This window comes from Schistocerca serialis, chromosome 10 (genome assembly GCF_023864345.2).
Source record: "Schistocerca serialis cubense isolate TAMUIC-IGC-003099 chromosome 10, iqSchSeri2.2, whole genome shotgun sequence".
Lineage (NCBI taxonomy): Eukaryota > Metazoa > Arthropoda > Insecta > Orthoptera > Acrididae > Schistocerca > Schistocerca serialis.
In genome coordinates, this window is record NC_064647.1 from 116,468,791 (window position 1) to 116,494,520 (window position 25,730).

A 25,730-nucleotide genomic window follows, 5' to 3' on the forward strand; every position below is an offset into this window, starting at 1 on the left:
TTGGGCCTTCATCTTGGCTTCTCGGGGTGACTAATTGCCTCAAAAGGTTAAGGTGATAGTGTATCGATGTGGTGTGAAACTCTCTTTGCATTGTAATGCTAGCCCCATCTGTAGGGATTGTCGATGCCAGTTGCACGCAAATGTTCCTTGAGACCACCCCCCCCCCCCCCTCCTCCCCCTGTCTCTGTTAACTATAGATAGCACCATTCCCCCTGTTCACCGGAATGCACGATCTTCCAATAAGAAAAGAACATCTAAGAATACAAGACTCTAGACCAACTGACGTATCAGGAGGCCAAGAAGAAATGTGATAATTTGCATCCTGCATATGTAGTGTTGACAATGTATGCTATAGCTACAATGATAATTGTAAATGGTGGTCTTAAGTTTCAACTCTGTGACTTGGTGTTTTCTCCCTATTGCCTTTTCCTCTCAAGCAGGAGGTTATACTCACTTGACTGTGAGGATGGCACAGTCTCATTGCCTCTCAGGTTGGGACACCTGTTAAGGTGCGAATTCTCCGAACAAGGGAAACAGATATGCCCACACCGCCACATGGCTTTACCTTACATTCAAATGTAATAGCCAGGAATTGTTAAGAAATTCAACATTTTGAACATTTTCTACATTAACCAAACAGAGAGTTTGAAAATTACTCCACCCCCTCCATTTGATGGTCCTCCATGTAAGCAATCCTTTGGTGATACTCATTGACAGGGTTAAATTACTTTAATTGCACAAAGTGATATATTTAGTTTTAGGACTTGTCAATTAAAGATGTGTGCAGTCTCAGAGTATTATTGATGAATTCAAAATTTTGTAGGCAACTCAAATCTTTGGTTGGAATTATCAAATTAATTTTATTTGGCTCTCTTCCTTTGTGCTGGGAACTTTCCAGTACAGCAGTTGCGACCGCATCCTGGGCACTGTGTGCACTAAAGAAGTCTCTGCATTACATAATCCTCTGTAGTAACAGTATCCTCACTCTTTGTGCCATCTATGTTGGGCCCCCTGGGCTGTCTGAGTACACCAGCTCTTGTGGTGCTTGGGGTCTCTCCTCATACTCTTTGCCCCGCAACCACCTTGGGAACATCTACCCCCCCCCCCCCCCCCCCATCGATCACAGGGACATTGATCCCCAACCCACAGCTGGAGAAGAAACTCCTTCCTCTTTCATCCCACCCCAGGAAGGGGGTTCCATAGGATGCTCTCTTCCCAGGATTCAGCTGATCTGCGACCAGGTACCAGCAAGTGGCTGAACAAGCTGTGTGTTGCTGGTTGTAGAGCTTAGTGTTCCTTCTCCATCTCTGAAACTGGGGCAGATAAGCCCTCGTGGACATCAAAATCGTCCAAGGAGAGGAGAGACCAAAAGAAGATCTCATAGATGGAGGAGGTTCCAACTGTCCCCTTACCACCAGATTCCCCTCATTCCATCTGAGAGCCTGAGGCAGAGTTGCCAGTGGCTCCTGTAGTACCAGATCCCCCAGTCAACCTGCCATATCCTCGCAGCCGGTGACAGGGGTGACCCTAGGACGTGACCACTTTAAAAGGATGCTGATAATGTGATCTTTCAATAGAACTGTAGTGTTTCTGTAGTGTTTTTTTCCACCACCTGTCAGCTACAACATTTCTTTTGTTTCTCTCTGCATTGTCCTCCAGGAAACTTGTTGCCAGCATTATGAACCCCTACCCTCCATGTCTACTGGGACTGTTTTAAGAATTGAGCTGACTAAGATAGTGTCAGACAGAGTTTGCACATATTTTCTAGCCTCTGTCTACAGCTAAAAAGTGTCTTACTGAGTAAGACTTTAGAGGCTGTGGCTGTTCGTGTGCAGACATCTCTGGGTTTTACTGTCTGTAATGTGTATCTCCTTCCTGATAGCAAAGTTTCTCAGATGGCATTGTCTACCCTGATTTCCAGCTTCCCCCACCCTTCCCCAGGCTGAGTGTCTTCAGTGCCCACACCCTTTGTAGGGTGGAACTACAGACACTGGCTGTGGTAAACATATCAGAAGTTTGCTCACATAGCTCGATATTTGTGTCTTGAATTCCAGTACCCGTACACTTCAGTATGGCATATGGATTGCTCAAGCCCTTGTTCGTGGTTGTTCTCGCACTGGTAAGATGTGCTTAAAAGGGTGTTACTCTCTAAGTAGTCAGCCAGTGCTACCCCTCAACACCCATTGGTCGTGGCTATCCGGGATCTCCTTTCTGATGTCTATCAAGCTGAACAGTCAGTCATCTTTGTCTGCTAGACAATAAGTTGCATTGGGATCCCAGGGAATGGACATGCTGAGCGGTTGGCCAAGTTAGCTACTGGGATGCTGACTTTGGAGTATTGGGCACTGGAACCGGACCTTTGGTTGACCCTACTCTATCAGTTGTCGGAGGCTTGGTACGCAGATCAGTTGTGCCCTGGTTTCTCCAAACAAACTGTGAGCAATAAAAAGGGGCCATGACAATGCGGCAGTCATCCCTAAATTCTCCTCACAGTGAATCTACCGTTCTCTGGACTACACATTGGGCACAATTGGCTCACCCACACCCACATCCTACCTCCAGAGGGCTCGCTGCTCTTTGGCGGGTTCGTGCTTGGCTACCACTGGGCTTCAACCTTTCCAGAACCTTTTCCCTTCCATGCTATATGTCTATCCTCTCGCTATTCCTTTTTCCCTCCCTAGGGGAACGCAGCTGGGATGTTTCTGGAATTGTGTTCTGCATTTTCAGTGGCCAATATCGGAACTCTCTCTCCATTGTTTTTCGTTCTTTTCTTTTTTCTTCATTCCCCTTCTGCTATCCTTACTTTGCTTCAGCATTTAAGGTCCCTCTTTTTTCCTTTTTCCTCCCTGTGTGCTCCCAAAGGCCAGCTCACGCGTCTGACGTAAGAGGTAAAGCATAATTCCCAGCTGCAGGTTGACAGGTAGTGTTCGAACGTACCCCCTGGTACAGGCCAGGCCCAGCGAGGGGTGATTGCCTGAGCTGCTGCCTTTCCATATTGCCTATTGGCCCCTCTGTCAGGTGTTCGGGAGGTGTGAATGATCACTTAAGGCAGGTGCATCCCCTTCTGCAGGGGGGCCCTGTTGCAAGGAGCGCACCATGGGAGATGCCAGCAATCTTGCAGGATATTCTCACAATGAGCCAATCATCTTCACATTCAGCATCTATGAAATGTAAATGGAATGAGGCTAACGATTTGAAGAGCGTCTCAGCTGCACCACGGTTCCTGTTGGTTTCATGTACTAAAGACAGTCAGTCCTCTGCTATGGCAAATCCGTTTATTATTCGGACAGGTGTTGATGCAGTTGCTGGCTCAGTGAAATCCTCTCTCATTTATGCAATGGCGCTTTGCTTTTAGAGACTGCTTGTGATTCTCAAGCACAACTGCTTGCGGCTTCACTCCTCCATGGATATCCTGTCATGTCGAGGCTCATCAAATTCTGAGTTCTTCCAGTAGTGTTATTTACACTAGGTTGCTCAATGGTCTGACCGAGACAGAAGTCCAAACATACCTTTCTGATCAGGGTGTCATTACATTCCACCAGGTGTTGAAATAAAGTAGATACCAGCATACAGTCCACATGCACTCTCTTCTCACTTTTAATAGAGTAGTTCCTCTGTCAAAGATCAAAGCAGGTTATGAAGTTATCACGGTCAGGCTGTATATTCCGAACTCGATGCGCTGCTACCAGTGTCATCATTACGACGACACTCGAGAGTCCTGTCGACACCCAGCCAAATGTGTCACCTGTGATAGTGATGCTCACGAGGGTAATTGTCTTTCTCCTTCTCCCTGCTGCATCAACTGCAGTGGTGACCGTGCCACCTCCTCCCACGATTGTCCCATGTATCTTGATGAGCGGGCTGCCCAGGAGATCAGAGTGAAGGAAAAAGTGCCTTAGCCAGTCGCTCGCAAGTTGTTGGCTAGTCAGAAACCCTGTGTTCTACCATCCAGCACCCACAGTACTGTTCTTGCTACATCTCGTGCCATGAAGGATGTAGCCACGTAGACTTGTGACCTCAAGTTTTGCACCACGGTTGTGAAATCACCCAGCGTCATAGTAGCGTCCTCATCTCCTCCTCCAGCTGTGCAACATGTCACCAAACATTCACCTCTTGAGGTGAAGTCAGCTGCTACACAACTTGCAGGCTGGAAAGGAAAGAAGAAATACTCCCATGATGACTTCCTAGGTCCCTCCACCCATCCGACATCTGAGTCTTCCTCTGCCAACCAGAAAGGCTCCAAGAATCCCAACAAAGGCAAGCGTCTTCCCCTTCGCCGACTCGACGATCCTCTGCGATGGTGTTGCCCTGTGATGCCCTCACCTGGCCAACCTCCGTGTTTCCAGTGAGCACTATCAGACGTTTTTCTAGCCTGGACTCTGCAGGCTGACAGAAGGAGAATACCAACACTTCTGTAGACCTTGTGGTGCAGGTTCCTCCTGCTACTGTGGCCTGTAGCAGCGAGCCTTCGAAGGCCGTCACTTGACAGCTCCTGAGGTGACACCCCTTCATTTTTTCCTCATCATGATTCTCCTCCAATGGGACGTACGCGGTCTTCGATCCAACAGATAGGGTTTACGGCTGCTCTAAGAATCGCAGCATCCGCTTGTTCTCTGCCTCCGAGAAACACAGTTGCATCCTCAAGACCGCTTTGAGCCCTAGCATTTCTTCCCAGTCTGTTTTGACGTTCCCCTCGAGGACGGCATTCCATATTATGGAGGAGTCATACTGCTCGTACTATATGACGTTCATAGTCAACCCATCTCCCTGCCTTCAAGCTGATGCAGTTCGCCTTTTCCTTCCTGATCTGACCTTTCTCCTTTGTAACCATTTATGTCCCTCTGTCCTTCAATGTCACCAGAGCAGATTTCCTCCAGCTTGTTGGGCAGCTATCTTACTTCTTTCTGTTGCTTGTTGACTTTAATGTGCACCATCCCGTTTGGGGTTCTCATAGAACCTGTCAAAGAGGTGCCTTCTTGGCTGACCTCAATCAGCTTACCCTCATCTGCCTTAACGCAGGAGCATCTGTGTCCCTTTCAGACTTCATGTACAGCTATTCCTGTGTGGACCTATCCTTCTGCACTGCCCAGCTTGCCTTTTGTCCCAAGTGGTCCATTCTCTCTAACACATACCCGAGTGACTATTTCCCATGTACTATCCGTTTGCTGAATCCTACTCCACCTACATGCACACCCAAGTGTCAGCTTACTAAGGCTGGCTGTAGGCTTTACTCCTCCCTGGCAACGTTTGACGAACATCATTTCTCCAGGTGTGATGACCAGGTAGAATATCATACAAGCATTATTCTTACTGTCGCAAAATGTTCCATTCCTCACACTTCCTCTTTACCACGCTGTATTCCGGTCCCTTGGTGGACTGAGGTGTGCTGCAAGGCATTTCGCGCGTGGAGACATGCTCTCCGCATTTTTAGCTGTCTTCCTATGATAGCAAACTGCATTCATTATACATGTTGCGTGCGCAGTGTCATCGTGCTCTTCAGGATAGCAAAAAAGCTACCTGGACTTCATTCTCTAGTTCTTTTAACAGTTCCACTCCCTCTTCCATTGTGTGGGCCAACCTCCGACTACTCTCTGGAACCGGGATCCATTCCCCAATTTCTGGCATGACAGTAGCAGATGATGTCTTAATGGACCCTGCAGCTATCTCCAACAGCTTGGACCACCATTTTGTGGAGATTTCGAGCTCCTCCCACTATCACCCTGCCTTCCTCCATTGGCAACAAACGCAGGAGGCTCAGGTGATATCCATCTCGTCCCAGAATCGTGAGTGCTAAAATTCCGCCTTTATTATGAGGGAGCTAGACAATGCTCACGCTTCATCCTGCTGCTCCGCCCCAGGGCCAGATGATGTTCACATTCAGATGTTGCAGTATCTTTCCCTTGCGGGCAAGCACTTTCTGCTTCATACATAAAACTGCATCTGGGCAGAAGGCATGTTTCCCAGACGCGGGTGTGTAGCCAGTGTCATACTCATGCCTAAGCCCTGTAAGGGCAAACACCTCCCTTGTAGCTACCGCCTCATTTCTCTCCCCAGCTGTGTTTGTGAGGTGATGAAATGTATGATTAATGTCCAGCTGCTACGGTGGCTAGAGTCTCACACTTTACTAATCACTGCACAGTATGGATTTAGAGTGCACCATTCTGTAGTTGACCATCTCACCACTTTTTCCACCCATGTCATGAATGATTTTCTGCAGAAATCTGAAACTGTAGCAGTGTTTTTCGATTTGGAGAAAGCTTACGACACCTGCTGGAGAACTGGTATCCCCTGTATTCTCTACACACAGGGCTTCCGTGGCCGTGTGCCCCGTTTCCTTCAGGAATTTTTAAGAGACTGAGTTTTCAAGGTACATGTGAGTCCTGCCTTGTCAGACACCTTCATCCAGGATAATGGTGCGCCTCAGGGTTCCATCCTGAGTGTCGTCCTCTTGCTATCGCCATTAACTCTATAATGGACTGTCTCCCACCAGGCATCTCTGGCTCCCTTTTCGTTGACGATTTTGGTATCTATTGCACTTCTCCACAGACCTGTCTCGTTGAGCGGCATCTTCAGTGAGGTCTCGATCATTTTTACTCGTGGAGCATCAAGAATGGCTTTCACTTTTCCACTGATAAAACTGTTTGCATGCATTTCTGCTAGCACAATTGGTTTCCTCCACTGTCTTTACATCTTGAGTCCGTTGCTCATTTGTTCGTTGAAACTACGAGATTCCTGGGGCTCATGCTAGATAGGAAACTTTCTTGGTCCTCCCAAGTGTGTTACCTGGCAGCCTGCTGTATGTGGTCCCTCAAGGTCCTACGTGTCCTCAGTGGTATTTCCTGAGGAGCAGATTAAACCACCCTTGTTCATTCGAAATTAGACTGGGTGTTTCGTTTATGCATCTGCATGTCCGTCCATCTTATGCCGTCTCAATACTATCCACCATCAGGGCATCCATTTGTCCACTGGCGCCTTTTACACTGTCCCGGTCCAGAATATTTATGCAGAAGCTACCAAACTACCGCTGTTCTACTGCCTTGACTATCTCCTCAGCAGGTGTGCATGCCATTTGTCTGTTATGCCTGGCTACCCATCCTATGCCTCCTTCTTCGATGATTCCTTTGATCTCCAATACGGTGCACATCCATCTTCTCTGTTACTTCCTGGAGATCGCTTTAGGCTTTTGCAGCTTAACTTATCGCTACCTGCCACTTTCCCAGTGGACGTGAACCCTTCACCACCTTGGTTTCGTGTGGCGGTCTGTATTCAACATGGTCTTCATTTGCCCCCTGAGGACACTACACCAGCTTTGCTGTATTGCCTTCAGTTTCACGACCTTCGCACAGAACTTTGCGATAGTATCTTTACGTACACTGATGGCTCTCGGACTGACCGTGGTGTTGGGTGAGCCTTCGTCATTGGCACCGGCATTTTTTGCTGTCGGCTTCTGAACACTGCTCAGTATTTACAGTAGAGCTCTTCAACCTGTATCAGGCCACGCAGTACATCCCGCAACACAGGCTTTTCAATTGCGTCATCTGCTCCAACTCTCTGTGCCCTTCAGAGCCTCTGTGTGCTGTACACTGTCCATTCCTTAGTACAACAGGTCCAGGAAAGCTGTCACTTGCTCACTCTTGGTGGCGCTGCTGTGATTTTATGTGAGTTCCCGGTCACGCCGGTCTGGCAGTAAACGAGGTTGTGGACACTGCTGCTGAGGCTGCAGTCCTCGTACCTCAGACTGCTAGTTCTTACATTCCCTCTGATGTTGCCGTCTGTCAGCCGGTGGTGTCATTTTGGTATCACCACTGGTTCACCCTTCACGGGAACAAACTCGGGGCTATTAAGCCTCTTCCAGCGGCTTGGTTGACTCCTCTTGGCCCTCTCACTGTGAGGAGATTTTAGCTAGGTTATGTATCAGGCACTGTCTTTTTCGCCATCGCCATTTGTTAAGCAGTGCTCCTCCACCCCTTTGTCCTCATTGTGCTCAACCTTTGACAGTTTGCCTTTTTTTTTCTCTTTTGCCATCTGAGCTGTCATCCGTTTTAGGGAACTTTTTATCCATCGTAGCAATATATTGAAAAACATTTAATTTTTAGTTGAGTTCCTCCATTTCTCTAAGGTGTATTTTATAGACCTTTCTCCATGCCCCTATTTTTAGCTGTCTTCTCCTCTGTCAGTTGCGATTAACGTGTACTTGTTTTTAACTCCTCTCTTTGTTTTCATTTTCTACCGTTCCAACATGAGCACATATGATCCCAGTTGCTTTTGCACCTTACAAACACCCACATCCTACGCATCCTACGGTGTTAGAATCCACCCCATTGTTGATGAGGTGCCCATCTGACAGTGGCAGACATCCTGCTGGACTGTCATAATGTGGCCACCTCACAGTGCAACCTTAATCTTGCAGACACGCTGTCTCTATAGCTAGCTGATGATGCCAAAGCACATGATTTTGTTATGTTTTACCTGTGAAAGTAGTTTCTACCCCTCTTTGTGCAGTACGGTACACTGGCCTCGTCGGCCAGTTGAGGGACTGAAGAGGTGCCCTGCCAGTTGGTCCAATCCAGGGACCCCACGGCTGCCCTTGTTCGGTAATCTGGCCTGGCAACTGCCATTCCCACCATTTTTAATTCTTTTACGTCTGTTGTTGGTTGACTGTGTTATTGTCATTGTTTCTGTTTTAAGATTGAATCGACTTGTCTGCATTGCTAACTTTCTTGTGGTAATGAAGGCTGAAGATACACCAACTGGATGCAGAGGGTATGTCTCCCATTGTGTGTCCTGGGAGTCTCCAGCTACTTTTTGGGTGGGGCAACTCCCCAGCTTACTCCTTCTCACCCCTACTCATGTCTACTTGCTTCTATCTCTTGGTTTTCTTGATTCTTCAATGTAATCTGGTCAGTCAGGATTTGTCTTGTGTGCCTTTCCTCTCTGAGGACTATTCCCAGCTTGATGCTTATAGGATGGAGGGACCAATGACCTCATAGTTTGGTCCCTTTAACCCCATCAATCCAATACAGTCTGTACTAGACACAGTAACTTCTGTGGAAACTGAAATTCTTTAAAGACATTGTTGACTGCACAAGCTTTGTGGAGTTGACAAAAACCATGCGAATATTAATGTTATGTTCCCAACCTTTCTCAGTTGCCTGCCATGCGTGGTATTTAAAATTCTTGGTGAGCTACTTTCATTTATTATGTATTCTGTCTTTTCAAATGATATTTGTAGACTATTCTTCTATCTATTTCCTTCAGAAGTTCTAGTGGTTCCTTTAAATTCTTCAAGGTTCCATATATTGTTAAGAGATTGTTTCCAAAAGCCAAACAATTTATTGTTTCTTTCAGTTGACCCAGCTTTACATAATTACTAAATCTTGCTTTTCTTCCCTTATTTTCTATTCTGTATAGCTTTTGCTGGTGTACAGCAAAATTATAGTGGTGAGAAACGGTTTGTCTGATTCCTGATATAATTTGGAAGGGTTCAGATGTTATCCCAAGAAATTTTTTAGGTACTGTGTTTGTAAGAGTTCGTGTAATTATTTTCACAGTTTTTCCCGTCTACTGCAAATTTCTTCAAGGTTTTGAGAAGGGAGTCTCTATCACTTTTTTTATTATTTTTAAGTCAGCAAATATGTCATCTTTTTATATATTTTCATATACTTATTGGTCTGTTTGAGGTTTAGAGTTGGCTCTTGATAGGATCTGTTATTCCTAAATGCCACTTGAAGCTCCTCAATTTATCTAATTGAGGATTTAATACGCCCGGAAGAGTTTTTGGTAAGATTTCATATTTTAAGGGTACTAATGTAATTCCTGTGTAATTATTGATATTTGACTGTAACATAATTTGAATGTTTTGGTGGAATTGTGTTACAGTCAGACATTAGAGATGCAGGTAGTGGTTTGAAAATGAACACAATAGTTCAAAACTAGTCACCATTAAAGGTTCTATACATTGGTGATAGAGGACATGGTTTCATTATGTAACTTTCATTATTTACCAATATCTTTAATTCACTATAGAGGTGGTCCATTGGTTTTATGTCTGCATTCTTTGCTCATTTGACTATTATTGCTCACGAAAGTAGCACGTGAATAGCTGACCACTTTCTTCATTGTAGAGTTGCTCATTCTCAGACAGAGGGCTGTGACAGGTCTGCCCTTTGTCAAAGTTGCTTATGTTTCTGGATTTCCCCATTTGTGGCTCATATCACCACGAGAATAATTTCCCATGCGTCTCTTCCCCAAGTATATATTTTGCCTACACTGTCATGTGCCCTCAGTGTCACCAAGTGGCATCCAGTTTCGTGGTTGGCAGTGGCCGTGTGTGTGAGTGAGGTCATTTCTTAATTTTACTCTTGACAAAGAGATCTGTTCTTTCATAAGCTAACCGTGTAACACAAAGGAACTTGGTGACTGTCTTGCAATTAATTCTTTTATTACAGTTATTCTTTTATTGCATTTGACAGCCTTGAACCATACAAATAGTTTAATTACCAGTTTCGACTTCTTAGCAATTATCAAATAATCTGTTTAAAAAAATAAAAAGGGGTAGTAAAATACTAGAAAACAAATTACAAATCATTTAACTTTTATACACAGCTTAATTATGCACTTGAATACATTACATACCAATTCATTTACTAAAGAGGTCATTACATAGTAATTCATTAACTAAAGGGGTCATGAGAGGTACCTGCAATGTAAACATATCAGAGCTCTAATTGCTGGATCTGAAGGCTAATGTTAACTACATAACAGTGTAAAGTGACTACTATTTTGATTTTCAAACTGTCTCTTATCGCTTTACTACCTCCTTTGTCGTAATTTGTAGAGATCTCATCTGATGAAGACTTGCAGATAATGATAATATATGTGTGGAGTGAGGCTGTAAAATACTGTTAAAGATCCAGTCTTTTTGATTGAGTTGTCATAGATGAAGGAATGTGTCACTAATGGTGGTACTTTACCATTGACTATGAGAGTGGAAAAACTCCATCTGGAAACATACCCCAGTCTGTTGCCAAGTAACACCTCTGCAATATCCTTTTTCCCAGGAGTGCTAGATATGCAAGTTTCATAGGAGGGCTTCTCTGAACTTCGAAAGGGAGGAGATGAGGTACTGGCAGGAGTAAAGCATGCCGAAGGGTCATGAGTCATGCTTGTGTAGCTCAGTTGGTAGAACACTTGCCCGTGAAAAGCAAAGATCCCGAGTATATGGGCCTTGGTCTGATACACAGTTTTGATCATATATGATGTACTATCAAGAAGAAATACTGCAACAGGGTGGAAGGGGGTTTCTAAGTAGATGATTTTTTAAAAAAAATAAATAAGAGGCATTCATTAGTGTCTGTCTGTAGTTTTGGTTTTCATAGGCTGTGATAGTTGCTTTGATATATTATCCCTAGAGGAACAGCATGGCTGATAGTGTGATGGGAGTGACACAAATATATTGATAATCTATAGTATTTGAGGTTGTTAATTTGAATGGTTACAGTACTGACAACTGACTTGTAAAAGTGGTTGTGAAGGTGAGGTGACATGTAAAAGCTAACTATGGAATGTGTGGAATCAGTCAGACTACACACACACACACACACACACACACACACACACACACACACAACTGCAGTCTCTGGCTGCTGATTGTGGCCTCAGCAGCTAGAGACTGTGGCCAAGAGTGTGCGAGTTGCACGTGTGTGTGTGTGTGTGTGTGTGTGTGTGTGTGTGTGTGTTTTCACCAGAGGCCTTGTTTGCCAAAAGCTCTCTTTCTGACAGTCTTTGTGTTGCGCCTATCTGCAACTCAGTCTGTCCGCCATATGGTGAGTAGCAACCATCCTTTTTGTAACATTGTTACATTCCATCCCGGATTTTCCATTGTTTGATTCTACATCATCTCAGTGTCATAACACTAAAATTGTAGTTGCACTGGTGTATGTGAGGGATGTAGTAGCATTCGTCTTCCTACAGTGAAGAGATCCTTAAGGGTATAGAACATGTTGTAAAACAAGGATAGATAAGAAAGTCTTATTCTAATGCTCCTTTCACAGACGCTAAATGAAATGGTCCTCGTGGTTGTGGAAGGAGTTTAAAAAAATGTATTTAATTTATCACTTTACTGCACTGAAAAATTGTAGAAATCAAATGTTATATAACTTAGTATTTGATGTTAATAATATAGCATAACTGATTTTACTAAGGAATTCTCGAGTGGAGTAGTAGTCGTTGGCCAACAATGAATCCTTTATACTCTTCACAAACTGAACTTTACTATTAGCTAAACTATTTATGGCTGCTGGAAAGTTGCTGAAAATGTATTTTTCTGACTATTGAACAAATTTGGCAACCAAAGAAAGTGACTTTAAAACTATATGTAGATTATTCTTCTATTAATTCAATGAAATGAGCTGTTGGTTTGGGCAAAAGGGGCAGGTTTGCTGTACATACCATCAACTACGCGATGTAGGAGAAATGTGGTTGACTGTCTAATCATTTCAGTGGCTACTGTGCTACTGATATTGCCGTTTTTAATTATTCCAGTAACGTGTGTGTGTGTGTGTGTGTTTGTTATTTTTTTACAGTGCAAAACATTTGTAATAACTTTGAGGACTCATACATTTAGAAATAAGTACCTCTGTATGCTCTTGTGCAGTGCCACCGAGGAAGGCATCGAGCTGCAGGACTTGGGCAGCAGCAGTGGTGCAGCGGGAGGGAAGAGGTCGAGCGACACCCCGCCTGTGGGATGCAGCTCCCGCAACTCGTACACGGAGCCTGGTAACGGGAACGGTTCCGGCCAAGGCGTGAGCGCGGCAGCTGGAGGGGTCGCCTCCCAGCCGGGGGGTGGCGGAGGAGGCGGTGACCGCGACTCGCTCAACTCGTCCACGGAATGCCACGCCAGTGCCACGCGTCTCGGCAGCCTCGACGATTCCGTATTCCGCAGTAACGGAGTCAGCAGTACGATAGGTATGGTTTGTGGTAGATGTCATTTTTCTGTGTTTTAGAGGCAGTGACTGTGGGCTGCAGAACAGTCAGTTCTTCTTCTCCTGTTCGGGGTATACCGTACTGGCCAGAAGTGATTTGTGGCTGGAAAAAAGAGAGATTCTGTGGAGAAAAATTTGTCTCATTAAGATTCCATTCTCTTTTTCTTCTGCCACCTCAAAGAAAACTGTAAAAATCACTGAATCTTGCCATAATTCCACAGTGGCATCAATCAGTATTTAGAAATGAAGATGTGTAGCATTAGCTGTTTAGAGTGTTAAGTAACTTTTTTGCTAAACAATGTTGTGTTCTAGTGCTAAACCTAATGTGGTTGAACTATTTTAGACTTATAGGCCATGTGTTGTGGAGTATGAAGGTTCCAGTCTTCACCCTCATGACTTCATTAAGATTTTCCATTGTTTTATGAATTACTTCTGGCAAATGCTGGAAGGGTTCCTACTATATTGCAACAGCTGGTTAACTGTCCTCTCCTTGTCAAACTACCTGTATACCTGTACATATAATCATAATCATCATCATCAATGTGCGCATGCCACCCCCCCCCCCCCCCCCCCTCACACACACACACACACACACACACACACACACACACACACACACACACAGATATACACACACAACCTCTTAAACAGTAACACCACATTATTTATCCACAGATAACTACTACTACTACTACTACTACTACTACTACTAGTAACAGTAGTAGTAGTAGTAATTAAAAGAAGTCTTTTTGCTTTGTGAAGCAATTTTTTATGTTAAACAAATACTTTATTTAAGTGGTAATAACATAACTGTGGACATTATCAAGCAACAATGTACAAAAAATGTCTGCTTCCATTTGTTAGCATGCCATGATTTGCAAAGCAGACTGTGCGTCAGCATGTAATTATGTCCGGCATTCCCATCAGATGGCATAATATTGTACACTCACAAATGTCACACTCTGTGTGTGATGTAATTTTCGTGCTGCAACAGTGACTAAACCTGCTTATAGATTGCACTTATTTGTTCTAGATGTAGAATGTCACGGCTGTGATTGTTTGATATTAAGTCGCTCAACAGAAGTGTGGGATGCAAGTACACGTCAGTCTTCCGCACTGATCGTCCACCGTACAGTCGTGATCTCGCTTCCAGCAATTTGTATGTTTCTTTGCACCTCCAGTCTGCATTTTTACATTTACCAAGAGCTAGTGATGACCATCAAAAGCTAATTTCATTCTCAGGCAGCTAACTTCTAACAAATGAATACAAAAGTTGATCTCACAATATGCCAGGTATCTAAATTCTGGTACTGATTATGTTGAAAAAATAGCTCAAACCATGCTGTATCTGTTGCCAGTAGTGTTCTCCATGTAACAATGTTTCTTTTCTCTGTGGTTTCACTCGCATGCTTATTTGACACACATTGCACTCATCTTCTACTCTGCCATCTTTGGGCCCATCTGCCCCTCTCCTCCCCATGTCTATCTCCTCCAGTCTTCTCTCTGACCATATCCTCCTCTGCCTCCCTCTGTCCATCTCCTCCTCCTACATCCTCTGTCCACATCTTCCATCCCACCTCTCTCTGACTGTCTCCTGGTCCCATATCTCTTTCCATTGCCTCTTGTCACCCTCCTTCCTAGCCATCTCTGTTTTGCACCCATCTCCCCTCTCCCTGTCTGTCTCCTACTCCCCACCTCTCCCTATTCATCTCCTCTAGTCCCTTTTCCTATCTGCTCCACCCCTTCTCTCCATATCCATCTCATTTTCAACTCTTCATCCTCTCTGCCCACTCCATCCCTGTGTTTGTCCATCTCCTCCTCCCCCTCTATCCCTATCCATCTCCCCTCACCTCTCTTCCTAACAACCCCTCCTGCTCCCCCCCCCCCCCCTCTCTCTCTCTGTCTCTCTGTCTCTCTCTCTCTCTCTCTCTCTCTGTGTGTGTGTGTGTGTGTGTGTGTGTGTGTGTGTGTGTGTGTGTGTTTTTTTTTTCTGCCTTCCTACATGTTGGGCTGGAAAACCATTTCTTGCCACTGTTGTGTAGCCTACCCTGCAAAGCAGGTTGATAAACTGCTGGTTTTAATCATAAGCATGAAGAGTGTGCAAGGTTGTTTATTATTATTGGCCTTCAGCACAAAATAAAAACTTCTGTCTAGTGCACTTTGACATGGATACCATCATTGTTGCCACTCACTAGGACAGGTCCTGTGGGGTAGGGTTTACTTTTTGAAACCACTTATACAGTCCATGCTTCACACCCAGCAGTCATTCATCCTGGTGGACCCTTGTTTTGTAGGTAATCGACGTAAGAATATTTCAGAATTTTGTGTGATGTTCTAGAGCCTTAAGAAAGCATTATCACACATACTGACGGTGTAGTGTAATAATTAAGTTATGTTCCACACATGCGGAAGGTTGTGTATTTGAATATCATTAGGTGCTTTGATATTTTTATTTTTTAATCTTTATCACAATAACTTTGATCATAACTTTTATTGAAGTAATTGATCTAAATGTATTTTAAAAAATTTCTAATACTTTTTCATGTTATGATGACCATCATATTGACTTTTTGATTTGCTCCCATTTTTTCTCTTTAACATTCTTCTTTAATTTGGAATCTTTTTTATGTGAGTTTAATTATTTATTATGTATTAACTTTGATTTAATTTCTACCATGTTATCATCTTATATTTTTGTCCATGTTATTGCATTCATGTATGCTCCTCATTTGGCTTGAATTTCATTTTACTTATAATCACTTTTTTTATTTAAATCTTCATCTGCTTTATTTTGTCCATAGTCCAACAAGAATTTGCTTTAGGTTTATATATGACAATTACTGTAAAAAATGTATGTCTTCAACAAAAACACACATTTGACACCATTGCACATCAATATAAGTAGATCATTTTGTCTTTTGTTTTCAGCTGATGGACCAGCATTTTCGAATGTTTAAATGTTATGATACACAAATAAAAATAATTAGATCCTCATGCATGTAGACACCAAATGGAAAAAGAATGAAAGGAAGAAAAATGAGAGAAAATCAAAAGTTAAAACAATGATTGAAATAATATGACAGGTTGCTAGGAAAAAAAAAAATATATTTAAACCAGTTAACTGAATAAAACATTAAGGAAGTCATTTCGGTAACAATTGAAAAATAAAAATTTTTATAGTACCTGATTGAGATTCAAACTCGAAATCTTAGACATATTTTGAATGTACCTTAGCTATTATACTATGCCACCAGCCTGTTTAATATTGCTATTTTTAAGACTCTAGAGCATAATGTGAAATTATGAAATTTTTTTCACCCATTATTTGCTAATGGGGTCTTGTCGAGGTGAAAGTCAGCAGGGTGTGATACCTGGTAACATAACCTACATCACTGTATAAGTGTTTTCAAAAAATTGATCCTACTGCTAGAAACATCTCCTTGTCAGATACTAATACTCAGTGTCATCTGAAGGTGCCAAATCAAACCATCACCTGTCACTCCCACCACTCTTTTCGTACCTTCTCTAACTCCCAGCAAAACTCCCCCGCCCCAGCCCCATTCAGCCGAGGACTGTTCTTTTGTTATGGTGTTGCATGACATCATTCTTGTGGTGTCAATCGTGCCCTACTTCAGGATAACGAAATATCTTTTTATCAGACTATCATTTTTACCATTTCAGATTTTACTGAAACCCAATTTTCTGTGAGATTCAGTTGATCAAAATAAAATTTGAGGACCATTACAGGCTGCCAATTCTGTTCACATGCAAATCATATTTATAACGGGGTATTTTGACTCATACTTAGATGGAGATATCTCAGCTGCTTCAAAATGCTTTTTAAAGAAAATGTCAAAAACTTAGTTGAGCAGTGCTCTTGTATTGGAATTTGAAGGTTTATTTGAGGGAAGCCATCCCCTGCAAAACCCATTACACCACTGTGAATAAGAGATGATTCTGATTTACAATAAATGTTAGTAATCATCATCTCCACCTTCATCTAGTGTTCATTATTTAGCGCACAGTCCTTCACTCTGTCCAGCCAACTGTCTCTTATTCTTCCTCTTGATCTTTCTTTCCATCTTGTGTGCTGTCTGGGTATCCTCTTCTCATCTATTTGCTTAACTTATCTGTACCATGTAAAGCTTGATTATCCTGTCCTATCCTCTCCAATCCTGTAATGGTTCCTCCTTCACTTATTCTCTGATCCTCTCATTTCTTAACCTGTCTAACTTTGTTGCACTGGTCTCTGAGGCATATGTCAGACTGGAATGTAGTATGCCCAGTATATAACCCTTCTGCTGTTTTGAGGGACATCCGTCCTCTGTTTTGAGCTTCTGACACTCCTCCAGAATGCGTCTGCTTGTCTCCCTCTCTCATTTACTTCTGTCATTTTTTCCATTCTCCTGTGTTAAGTTTCTCCGATACCATACTCAAAACTTTCCGTCCTCCTCAGTCTTTCCCCACCAATTGTTATTCCATTTGTGACTCTCCCCATCTTCCCTGTCATGATCATTATTTCACACTTACTTATGCTAAATTTCATTGCATATCCTCATCTTTTTCCTTGCCGTACATCAACTGCTCCTGCACTTTCTCTTCCTTGATTTCCTGGATCATCCAACAGTCTGAAAATGCAATTGCTTTCATGTTTCCTTCCTCAATTACTTGTGCCATTCTGGTCATTATCTCATCCATCACCCATAAATGTTAGTAATAGTTAGAAAAATTTCTGAAAAGGAAACCAAATGTGAACAGTTTAATTGCATAATAGAAGCTGATGTAGGTATAAACAGTGTGTTTAATATGAAAGCAGATGGGTAACCTCAAACAATATTAAGTTGTAATGAAAAGTATTACGTGACAATTTTTACTTCGTTAAAATTTAGGCTGTGATGAACAAATGGCATTCAGTCTGAATGAAGTGACTGATCTTAGAGTGGCAAAAAAGAGTGAAAAATTTAAGAGAATTATATCACAAGTATATTTCAAATGAAGAACACTGGAAAATGACTTCCTTCAAAAAATTTAATGTGACTGACGACCCAAACATGAAAAGATATCATCATCGTCATCCAGATGAACACTGTTGTAGGTTCTGTAAATCCAATGTAGACAGAGAGCCGTTGAAGGTCAGCATACAATGTCAAAACACATCACCAACCTGTTTCAGCTGTTTTTTTATACTCTAGCTTTACGCAGTTGAGCTGAACCTAACATAAGAAAACCTTTTGTAGTTTCTACGGGCTTAATGGAAAAAATATAATTTGTACAGAACAATGTGGCAATGTCTGTATCTTTGTTGCACTGAGCATGAGACAGATGTTTTTGGAATAAGATATTTTCTGCCTGTTTGCCAGACCTGAAAGTGGATGTCCACCGCAAGAACAGTTCGGAGAGCAGCGAGGAGGTCGCAGTACTGAGGCCGGTGGTGGAGCGCGTGTCGGTGCACCGTGCGGAGGCCTGTACGCAGGCGGACCACAACTGGTCTCTCAGAGGCTCGAAGACGCGCGGTGGGTCACGTTGCAACCTGTTCTGCTTATATCGTTGGTGTACTGTTAGTGCAATTTGTTTAATTCTCTGAATTCCATTACACAATACGCTTTGCTCATGAGGCGAGATGCGGTGAGGAAAGTATCGAAATATTGAAGCCTCTGATAAGTTGGCAAATTGAAAGAATATTTGGTGAGAGCTGTAATTTTGCATTGGAATCCGCGATAGAAATGTGGACTTACTTTGGACGAGTGGTTGTTTGAGCTGACCGGAGGAGGTAACGTGGAGGGGTAAAAGGTACCGTATTTACTCGAATCTAAGCCGCACTTTTTTTCCGGTTTTTGTAATCCAAAAAACCACCTGTGGCTTAGAATCGAGTGCAAAGGAAGCAGAAGTTCTGAAAAATGTTGGTAGGTGCTGCCACAACTAACTTCTGCCGTCAGATATATGTAGCGCTACACAGGCATGCTTTGCAGGCACAAAGATAAATACTGGTGCCAAAACCTCTGCATCAGTAAATAAATTTAAAAAAAAGGTGGAAAACGAGCTTTTCTTCTCCGCCACGAGTTTCGACCACTGCATTTTCATACATTATCCAACGAAGTAAATACAAATTCTGTATTGTTCATCTTTGAATGTAGCAGCATTTCAATGTAATACGAAAATCCACTGGCAAGACTGTTTGGGATTTGTGTCAATATGGCCAACTGTATGTTCTGAATTTTTTCCTACCTGTGAGAGGAGATGATTGCTGATAGGAACTTTTATGAATTGTGAGTCACATGCAGTGTTCTCTTCACCGTAAGAGTAATACGAATATAAACATTTTACCGTGTATTGTTTCGTGTTGTGCTGCTATCTCATTTAAATCCTGTCTGCCTAATAAACTACGTAACTAGAGTGAGACAACAGCAAACGTGGAAGAATATACATATCATGTCATGTTTATATTTGTATTATTCTTATGCCTAATAGTGATACAGTCAGAAATGAAGCACGACAATTGACTAGATTTTTAAATCTAAGATGACTCTAATTTCTGTGCAGAATGTAATGTACTAAAGAGGCGCCTGCAAAGATTTTCAAACGGAGAAAAATTTTTGCTAAACTCTCGTTCAGAACATCTTCTATCATACGCAGTCTATTATTTGGTTCTTGTTGATCATTATCAAAGAAAGCAGCAATGTAAATAACGACAAATAGCAGTCTCTTGCCATTGTTTCGCTAATGAGACAATTCGCGAGCGGCAACAGGTCATGAACACTCATCATCAGAATGCGAAAAACAATGGATGACACAGTACAATAAGGCATTTTCAGCGTAGATTGACGTAAACACCTATAACAAAGAGAAGAGAATCAGATCAAAGAAAAACAAGCAATGAATTCAAACGAGACGAAGCACGTGAAAAAGGAAGGGTACCATATAAATACGGACGGAGCGCCTGACGCATAGCAATGGCTACCTGGTAAAGCTTAACTGCTATGCTTACGACTCGAACCAAACTACTGTAACTGTATCGTCATTCATTTGACCTAAATTGTGCCTCATATTACAATGGACCAACTTTGTTTCGATTTGGAAGTGCGGCAATAAACTTTCCTCTCCCCCTTGAATTTCAAGTCTCAAATTTCAGGTGCGGCTTAGACTCGGGAAAATTTTTTTTCCTCGATTTCGAGTCTCTTTTTTCAGGTGCGGCTTAGATTCGAGTGCAGCTTAGATTCGAAAAAATACGGTACATGGAAAAGAGATGGGGAGGTAACGGGAAGGAAAGCACCACCACCCTGGTTACAAACTGTCCATTTGAGACCGACTAACTGCAGTGTCATCCTCACTCGGCCAACGGCATCACTCGAATGCTTTTCCAGCTGTTGTCGGCTTAGCAGACCTGGTGCTGCTACGTCAGATTCGAGCAGCTCCTCAATTGACCCCGTGAGGTCAAGTGCAGTGCACCCTATTGTTACAGGCCTCCCACTCGGCATTAACAGAAATTGAGCCGGGGCCCTCAGCACGTCGGTTGACTGTGCTGACTATTCAGTTGTGGAGGCAGAGGTAATAGGGACGTGACAAAGTGGGAGCTAAGTGTGTCTCTGTAGCAGTTATGAAACAGAGGGAGGGAGGGTGGGAGAATGAAGAATGTGTGATGCTGGGATCTGGGTCTGTGTAAGTGAAGTAGCAGCTGTGCTTGTGAGGGGGGGGGGGGGGGGATGCAAGAAGTGGGAGCCTCTTTCAACAACCAACCTATCTGGATCCTTCTCCTAGTACCAGTTCCTCTGAACTTCATAGGTGACAACTGACCCACCAACAATTTGACAAAGGCAGTGTTCGTAGCAGTTTTCTTTGATGGTTACCGTCTGATCACTGAAGTTAGGTGACATTGGGCCTGGCTAGTATTTGGATAGGTGATTGTCTGCTGAAAACCAGGTGCCATTAGTTTTAACAACTTGCAAGTCACCAAAGTAGCTTCCAGTTGAAAGACTTGTGCCAGGCGATAGTGCCACACAGAGATATTTTTTTCTGTAAGTGCAGGTGATTTTAAAACAACATAACTAGCACATTTTCATTGGTTGGCATTGGCCTACTGGTAAATAGTCAGCAAAGGATATTATGTACATAAGGCTGTCTTAAGTGTGACTCAATGAAATACACTGATGTAAATAAATAAGCATAGACCAGGGATGGCGAACCTCTCTACATCTGCATGCCATTTTTTCAAAAGAAATGTTTAATGTGACCGTGGCAAGCCATCAAACTATCTGTAGTACTAAATTTTAATAATGTGTATTGCTTGTCTTTTACTTACTTATTTTGTACGTGTTCAGACATATGATAGTACACGAATGCATGCATATTTTGAGATGTGATATTGCATAAAAATTTTGGCTCTACTGATTAATAAAAAAGAACTACTAAATACTTTCATAATAAAAACTCTTTTCTTTCAGCTACGAATCGAACATTTCCTACAGCAAATGTAAAATAAATATTTCTAGGTTATCTAAATGAAAAATTGTAATTTCTGTTACTGCAAATTCAATCTAGATCATTTATATTAGGTGAAACTCTGTAACTTTCAGTGAACGGAAGCTGAACTTGTCATGTGATAAACGGTTTCTTTAGCGAGTCTTTAATGTTCCAATTGAACCTGATTTATGCATAACTCTGCTCTGTGAAATTCTTATTTATACCTAAAGTTTTGTCAGTCCCAGCAAAATATGATTTAAAAACTTTTTAACTAAACCTTGTATATACACGAAACATTTTTACTGAAATCACTGTTATACACAACACATTCTGGTGCAATAAATTGAGTTTTGCATAACCATAATAAGCATTGTTATTTGAAAATAAACTCTCCGACATTTTCCATAACTTTGTTGACATGTCCAAGTACAGAGTCTGGGTGGCACAATGGAGACAAGAGACAAAGGCACAGATTATCAAAACAATTTTGCTTAAGCCAGTTTTTTTTTTTAAACAACGATACAAATATCTGTGCCCGTAGTAGTTGCTGGCAACATTACCATCACAATTAATTCTTTGATGTCATTTACAATGCAATATTCAGCAATCACTAAACAGACGGGTTTAGTTACATCTGTACTTTCGTCAATACACAGCGGAATCTAAGGAGAGGACTTGAGGCTGACTGCAGTACAATTTTACTGCTGCCAACTTACAACAGAAAGATAAGAGAGATGTCCTCAAGAACATTGCCCTTGTATATACCCTCTATATACTTCTTCCACCTTTCTGCTTTCCCTTCTTTGCTTAGAACTGGGTTTCCATCTGAACTCTTGATGTTCATACAAGTGGTTCTCTTATCTCCAAAGGTCTCTTTAATTTTCCTGTAGGCAGTATGTATCTTACCCGTAGTGAGATAAGCCTCAATATCCTTACATTTGTCCTGTAGCCATCCCTGCTTAGCCATTTTGCACTTCCTGTCGATCTCGTTTTTGAGACGTTTGTATTCCTTTTTGCCTGCTTCATTTACTGCATTTTTATATTTTCTCCTTTCATCAATTAAATTCAATATTTCTTCTGTTACCCAAGGATTTCTACTAGCCCTCGTCTTTTTACCTACTTGATCCTCTGCTGCCTTCACTATTTCATCCCTCAAAGCTACCCATTCTTCTTCTATTGTAATTCTTTCCCCCGTTCCTGTCAATTGTTCCCTTATGCTCTCCCTGAAACTCTGTACAACCTCTGGTTCTTTCAGTTTGTCCAGGTCCCATCTCCGTAAATTCCCACCTTTTTGCAGTTTCTTCAGTTTTAATCTACAGTTCATAACCAATAGTTGTGGTCAGAGTCCACATCTGCCCCAGGAAATGTCTTACAATTTAAAACCTGGTTCCTAAATCTCTGTCTTACCATTATATAATCTATCTGATACCTTTTAGTATCTCCAGGGTTCTTCCATGTATACAACCTTCTATCATGATTCTTAAACCAAGTGTTAGCTATGATTAAGTTGTGCTCTGTGCAAAATTCTACCAGGCGGCTTCCTCTTTCATTTCTTAGCCCCAATCCATATTCACCTACTATGTTTCCTTCTCTCCCTTTTCCTACACTCGAATTCCAGTCACCCATGACTATTAAATTTTCGTCTCCCTTCACTATCTGAATAATTTCTTTTATTTCATCATACATTTCTTCAATTTCTTCGTCATCTGCAGAGCTAGTTGGCATATAAACTTGTACTACTGTAGTAGGTGTGGGCTTCGTACCTATCTTGGCCACAATAATGCGTTCACTATGCTGTTTGTAGCAGCTTACCCGCATTCCTATTTTCCTATTCATTATTAAACCTACTCCTGCATTACCCCTATTTGACTTTGTGTTTATAACCCTGTAGTCATCTGACCAGAAGTCTTGTTCCTCCTGCCACCGAACTTCACTAATTCCCACTATATCTAACTTTAACCTATCCATTTCCCTTTCTAAATTTTCTAACCTACCTGCCCGATTAAGGGATCTGACATTCCACGCTCCGATCCGTAGAACGCCAGTTTTCTTTCTCCTGATAACGACGTCCTCTTGAGTAGTCCCCGCCTGGAGATCCGAATGGGGGACTATTTTACCTCCGGAATATTTTACCCAAGAGGATGCCATCATCATTTAATCATACAGTAAAGCTGCATGCCCTCGGGAAAAATTACGGCCATAGTTTCCCCTTGCTTTCAGCCGTTCGCACAGCAAGGCCGTTTTGGTTATTGTTACAAGGCCAAATCAGTCAGTCATCCAGACTGTTGCCCTTGCAACTACTGAAAAGGCTGCTGCCCCTCTTCATGCTAACTAGGCTTCCTTAAAAAATTACATCGCCAAAAGTTTTACTGTGCCGGGCAATGACATTTGTAGCTGAGAAACTTGCGGCACTGGTATTACTATTTTTGCTAACTTACTTAATCGTCATGTCAACTTCCTGAGCCTGTCTTTAATAGCACATGCAATGAATTTCTTTTGCTCTGGCTTGCTTTTTTGACAATGAGCTTTGTTTCGTAGCACCATTTTACCGATGGTGTTCTACATGCCACTCTCTCGTAACATGAAGCACATACCACTTTCTTGCCTTTATTAATCGTTTCATATTTCTCAGTCCACTAAGTTTGAAATTCTGTGTTACACTAATCTTGCACTTTTCCTTTCTTTGCCAAACTAGCCATTATGAATAATACTCACAAGGTACTATGTGTAATTGCAGCACACGAAATAAGCACACAACAAACAAAGCAAACAGGTGAACACTAGAATTAAATTTTTACTCTACAGCGGAGTGTGCGCTGATATGAAACTTCCTGGCAGATTAAAACTGTGTGCCGGACCGAGACTCGAACTAGGGACCTTTGCCTTTTGCGGGCAAGTGCTCTACCAGCTGAGCTACCCAAGCGTGACTCACGTCCCGTCCTCACAGCTACTGATACTGGCGGAATTAAAGCTGTGAGGGCGGGGTGAGAGTCATGCTTGGGTAGCTCAGCTGGTAGAGCACTTGCCCGCGAAAGGCAAAGGCCCCGAGTTCGAGTCTTCGTCCGGCACACAGTTTTAATCTGCCAGGAAGTTTCAGGTGAACACTGTCCCGCCACAGCAGTTTGGCCGTACAGTGCTTATTGGTATAGGTTGGAAGACGGTGTTACTGGAACAGCTGCCGACGTATGTGACCTAAAAGTGGATGACGGAGTGTTATTATTAATGCATTTGAGTGCACTGTGACACACTGTGAGTGAGCATAAACAAAGAGCTGTCATCTACAACTTCTGTTGTGCCTCGGCACTGATAGCCTGTTCACGATGAACTTTGATACTGTGACTTCAAATGCAAATGAAAAAGTTTTGATTAGAAAGGCCTACCAAAATTCTTCATTTAATGCTGTGCCCAATTTATTTGGTCATGTGCCACTAATGGCATAGACCGTATGTTATGTGACCTCAGATTGTATGCCACACTTTTGCCCTATTGACTGTTACGCGTAACTACTCAACTACTTTGTGCAAGTTAATGGGAAGTGTGAAACGACCAGAGTGCAGCATTTTATTTCACAAAGCAATGTAGCAATTGTGATTAATTTTTTAAAAGTTGTAGTTTGTGAATGCCCTGTTGAAATGTAGTATGGCATTACAGTGTCTCTCTCTCTTTTTACCTCACAGAGAAAAGATCTCGACAGCGAGCTGGCAGCATATCAGTGGCTGTAGTCGATGAGCTGCCTTCGACGTCAGGAACGGGTGGGATTGGACGTCGCACGAGTGGTAGCCGTAGTTTCCGGAAGCAGTCATCAGACACTCATGACGAGCGTCGCCACCGCAGGCATCACAGGCCGTCACTTGTGAGTGCAGAACCTCTACGGCAGTGCTCAATGTACACCTGTTGTCACTTACAGTGCCTCTAATCTCGTAGTAATATTACTTGACATGAGAAGATTGTCTGCTCATCAGGTGCTGAAGCATGGTGATAAGCATGTAAATCTGAGAATGTGCATACTTGTAAATTTAGGAAAAAGGTCTGTTATGACGAAGTAGGGAAGATGTAAGAGTAGAAACAGACCCAATATCAACAAACCTGAAAGCATCTGTAAGTTGTATTACTGTTGAGATTAAAAATTAGGAAAATGACAACAATGAACTAACAATAGCAATTCATCAATTCATGGATCAATAGTAGCCACAGACACTATCTGACAAATATATCTGGTATAGTCCCAAGCTCTAAGACAGAAATGATTGACACCAAGATAATAGGCTAGCTTGGGAAAGAACTGCATGG

At 42.5% G+C, this 25,730-nt stretch overlaps 1 protein-coding gene across 1 annotated transcript in view; it reads left to right on the forward strand.

Annotated features, from left to right (window-relative positions):
- LOC126424585 (pecanex-like protein 1) overlaps positions 1-25,730 on the forward strand; it is a 273,094-nt gene that overhangs the window by 8,044 nt on the left and 239,320 nt on the right. The window contains exons 3-5 of the mRNA XM_050087327.1: positions 12,656-12,966; positions 18,344-18,496; positions 25,118-25,293. Coding sequence (XP_049943284.1) covers positions 12,656-12,966; positions 18,344-18,496; positions 25,118-25,293 — 640 coding nt within the window. The remainder of the gene's footprint in view (positions 1-12,655; positions 12,967-18,343; positions 18,497-25,117; positions 25,294-25,730) is intronic.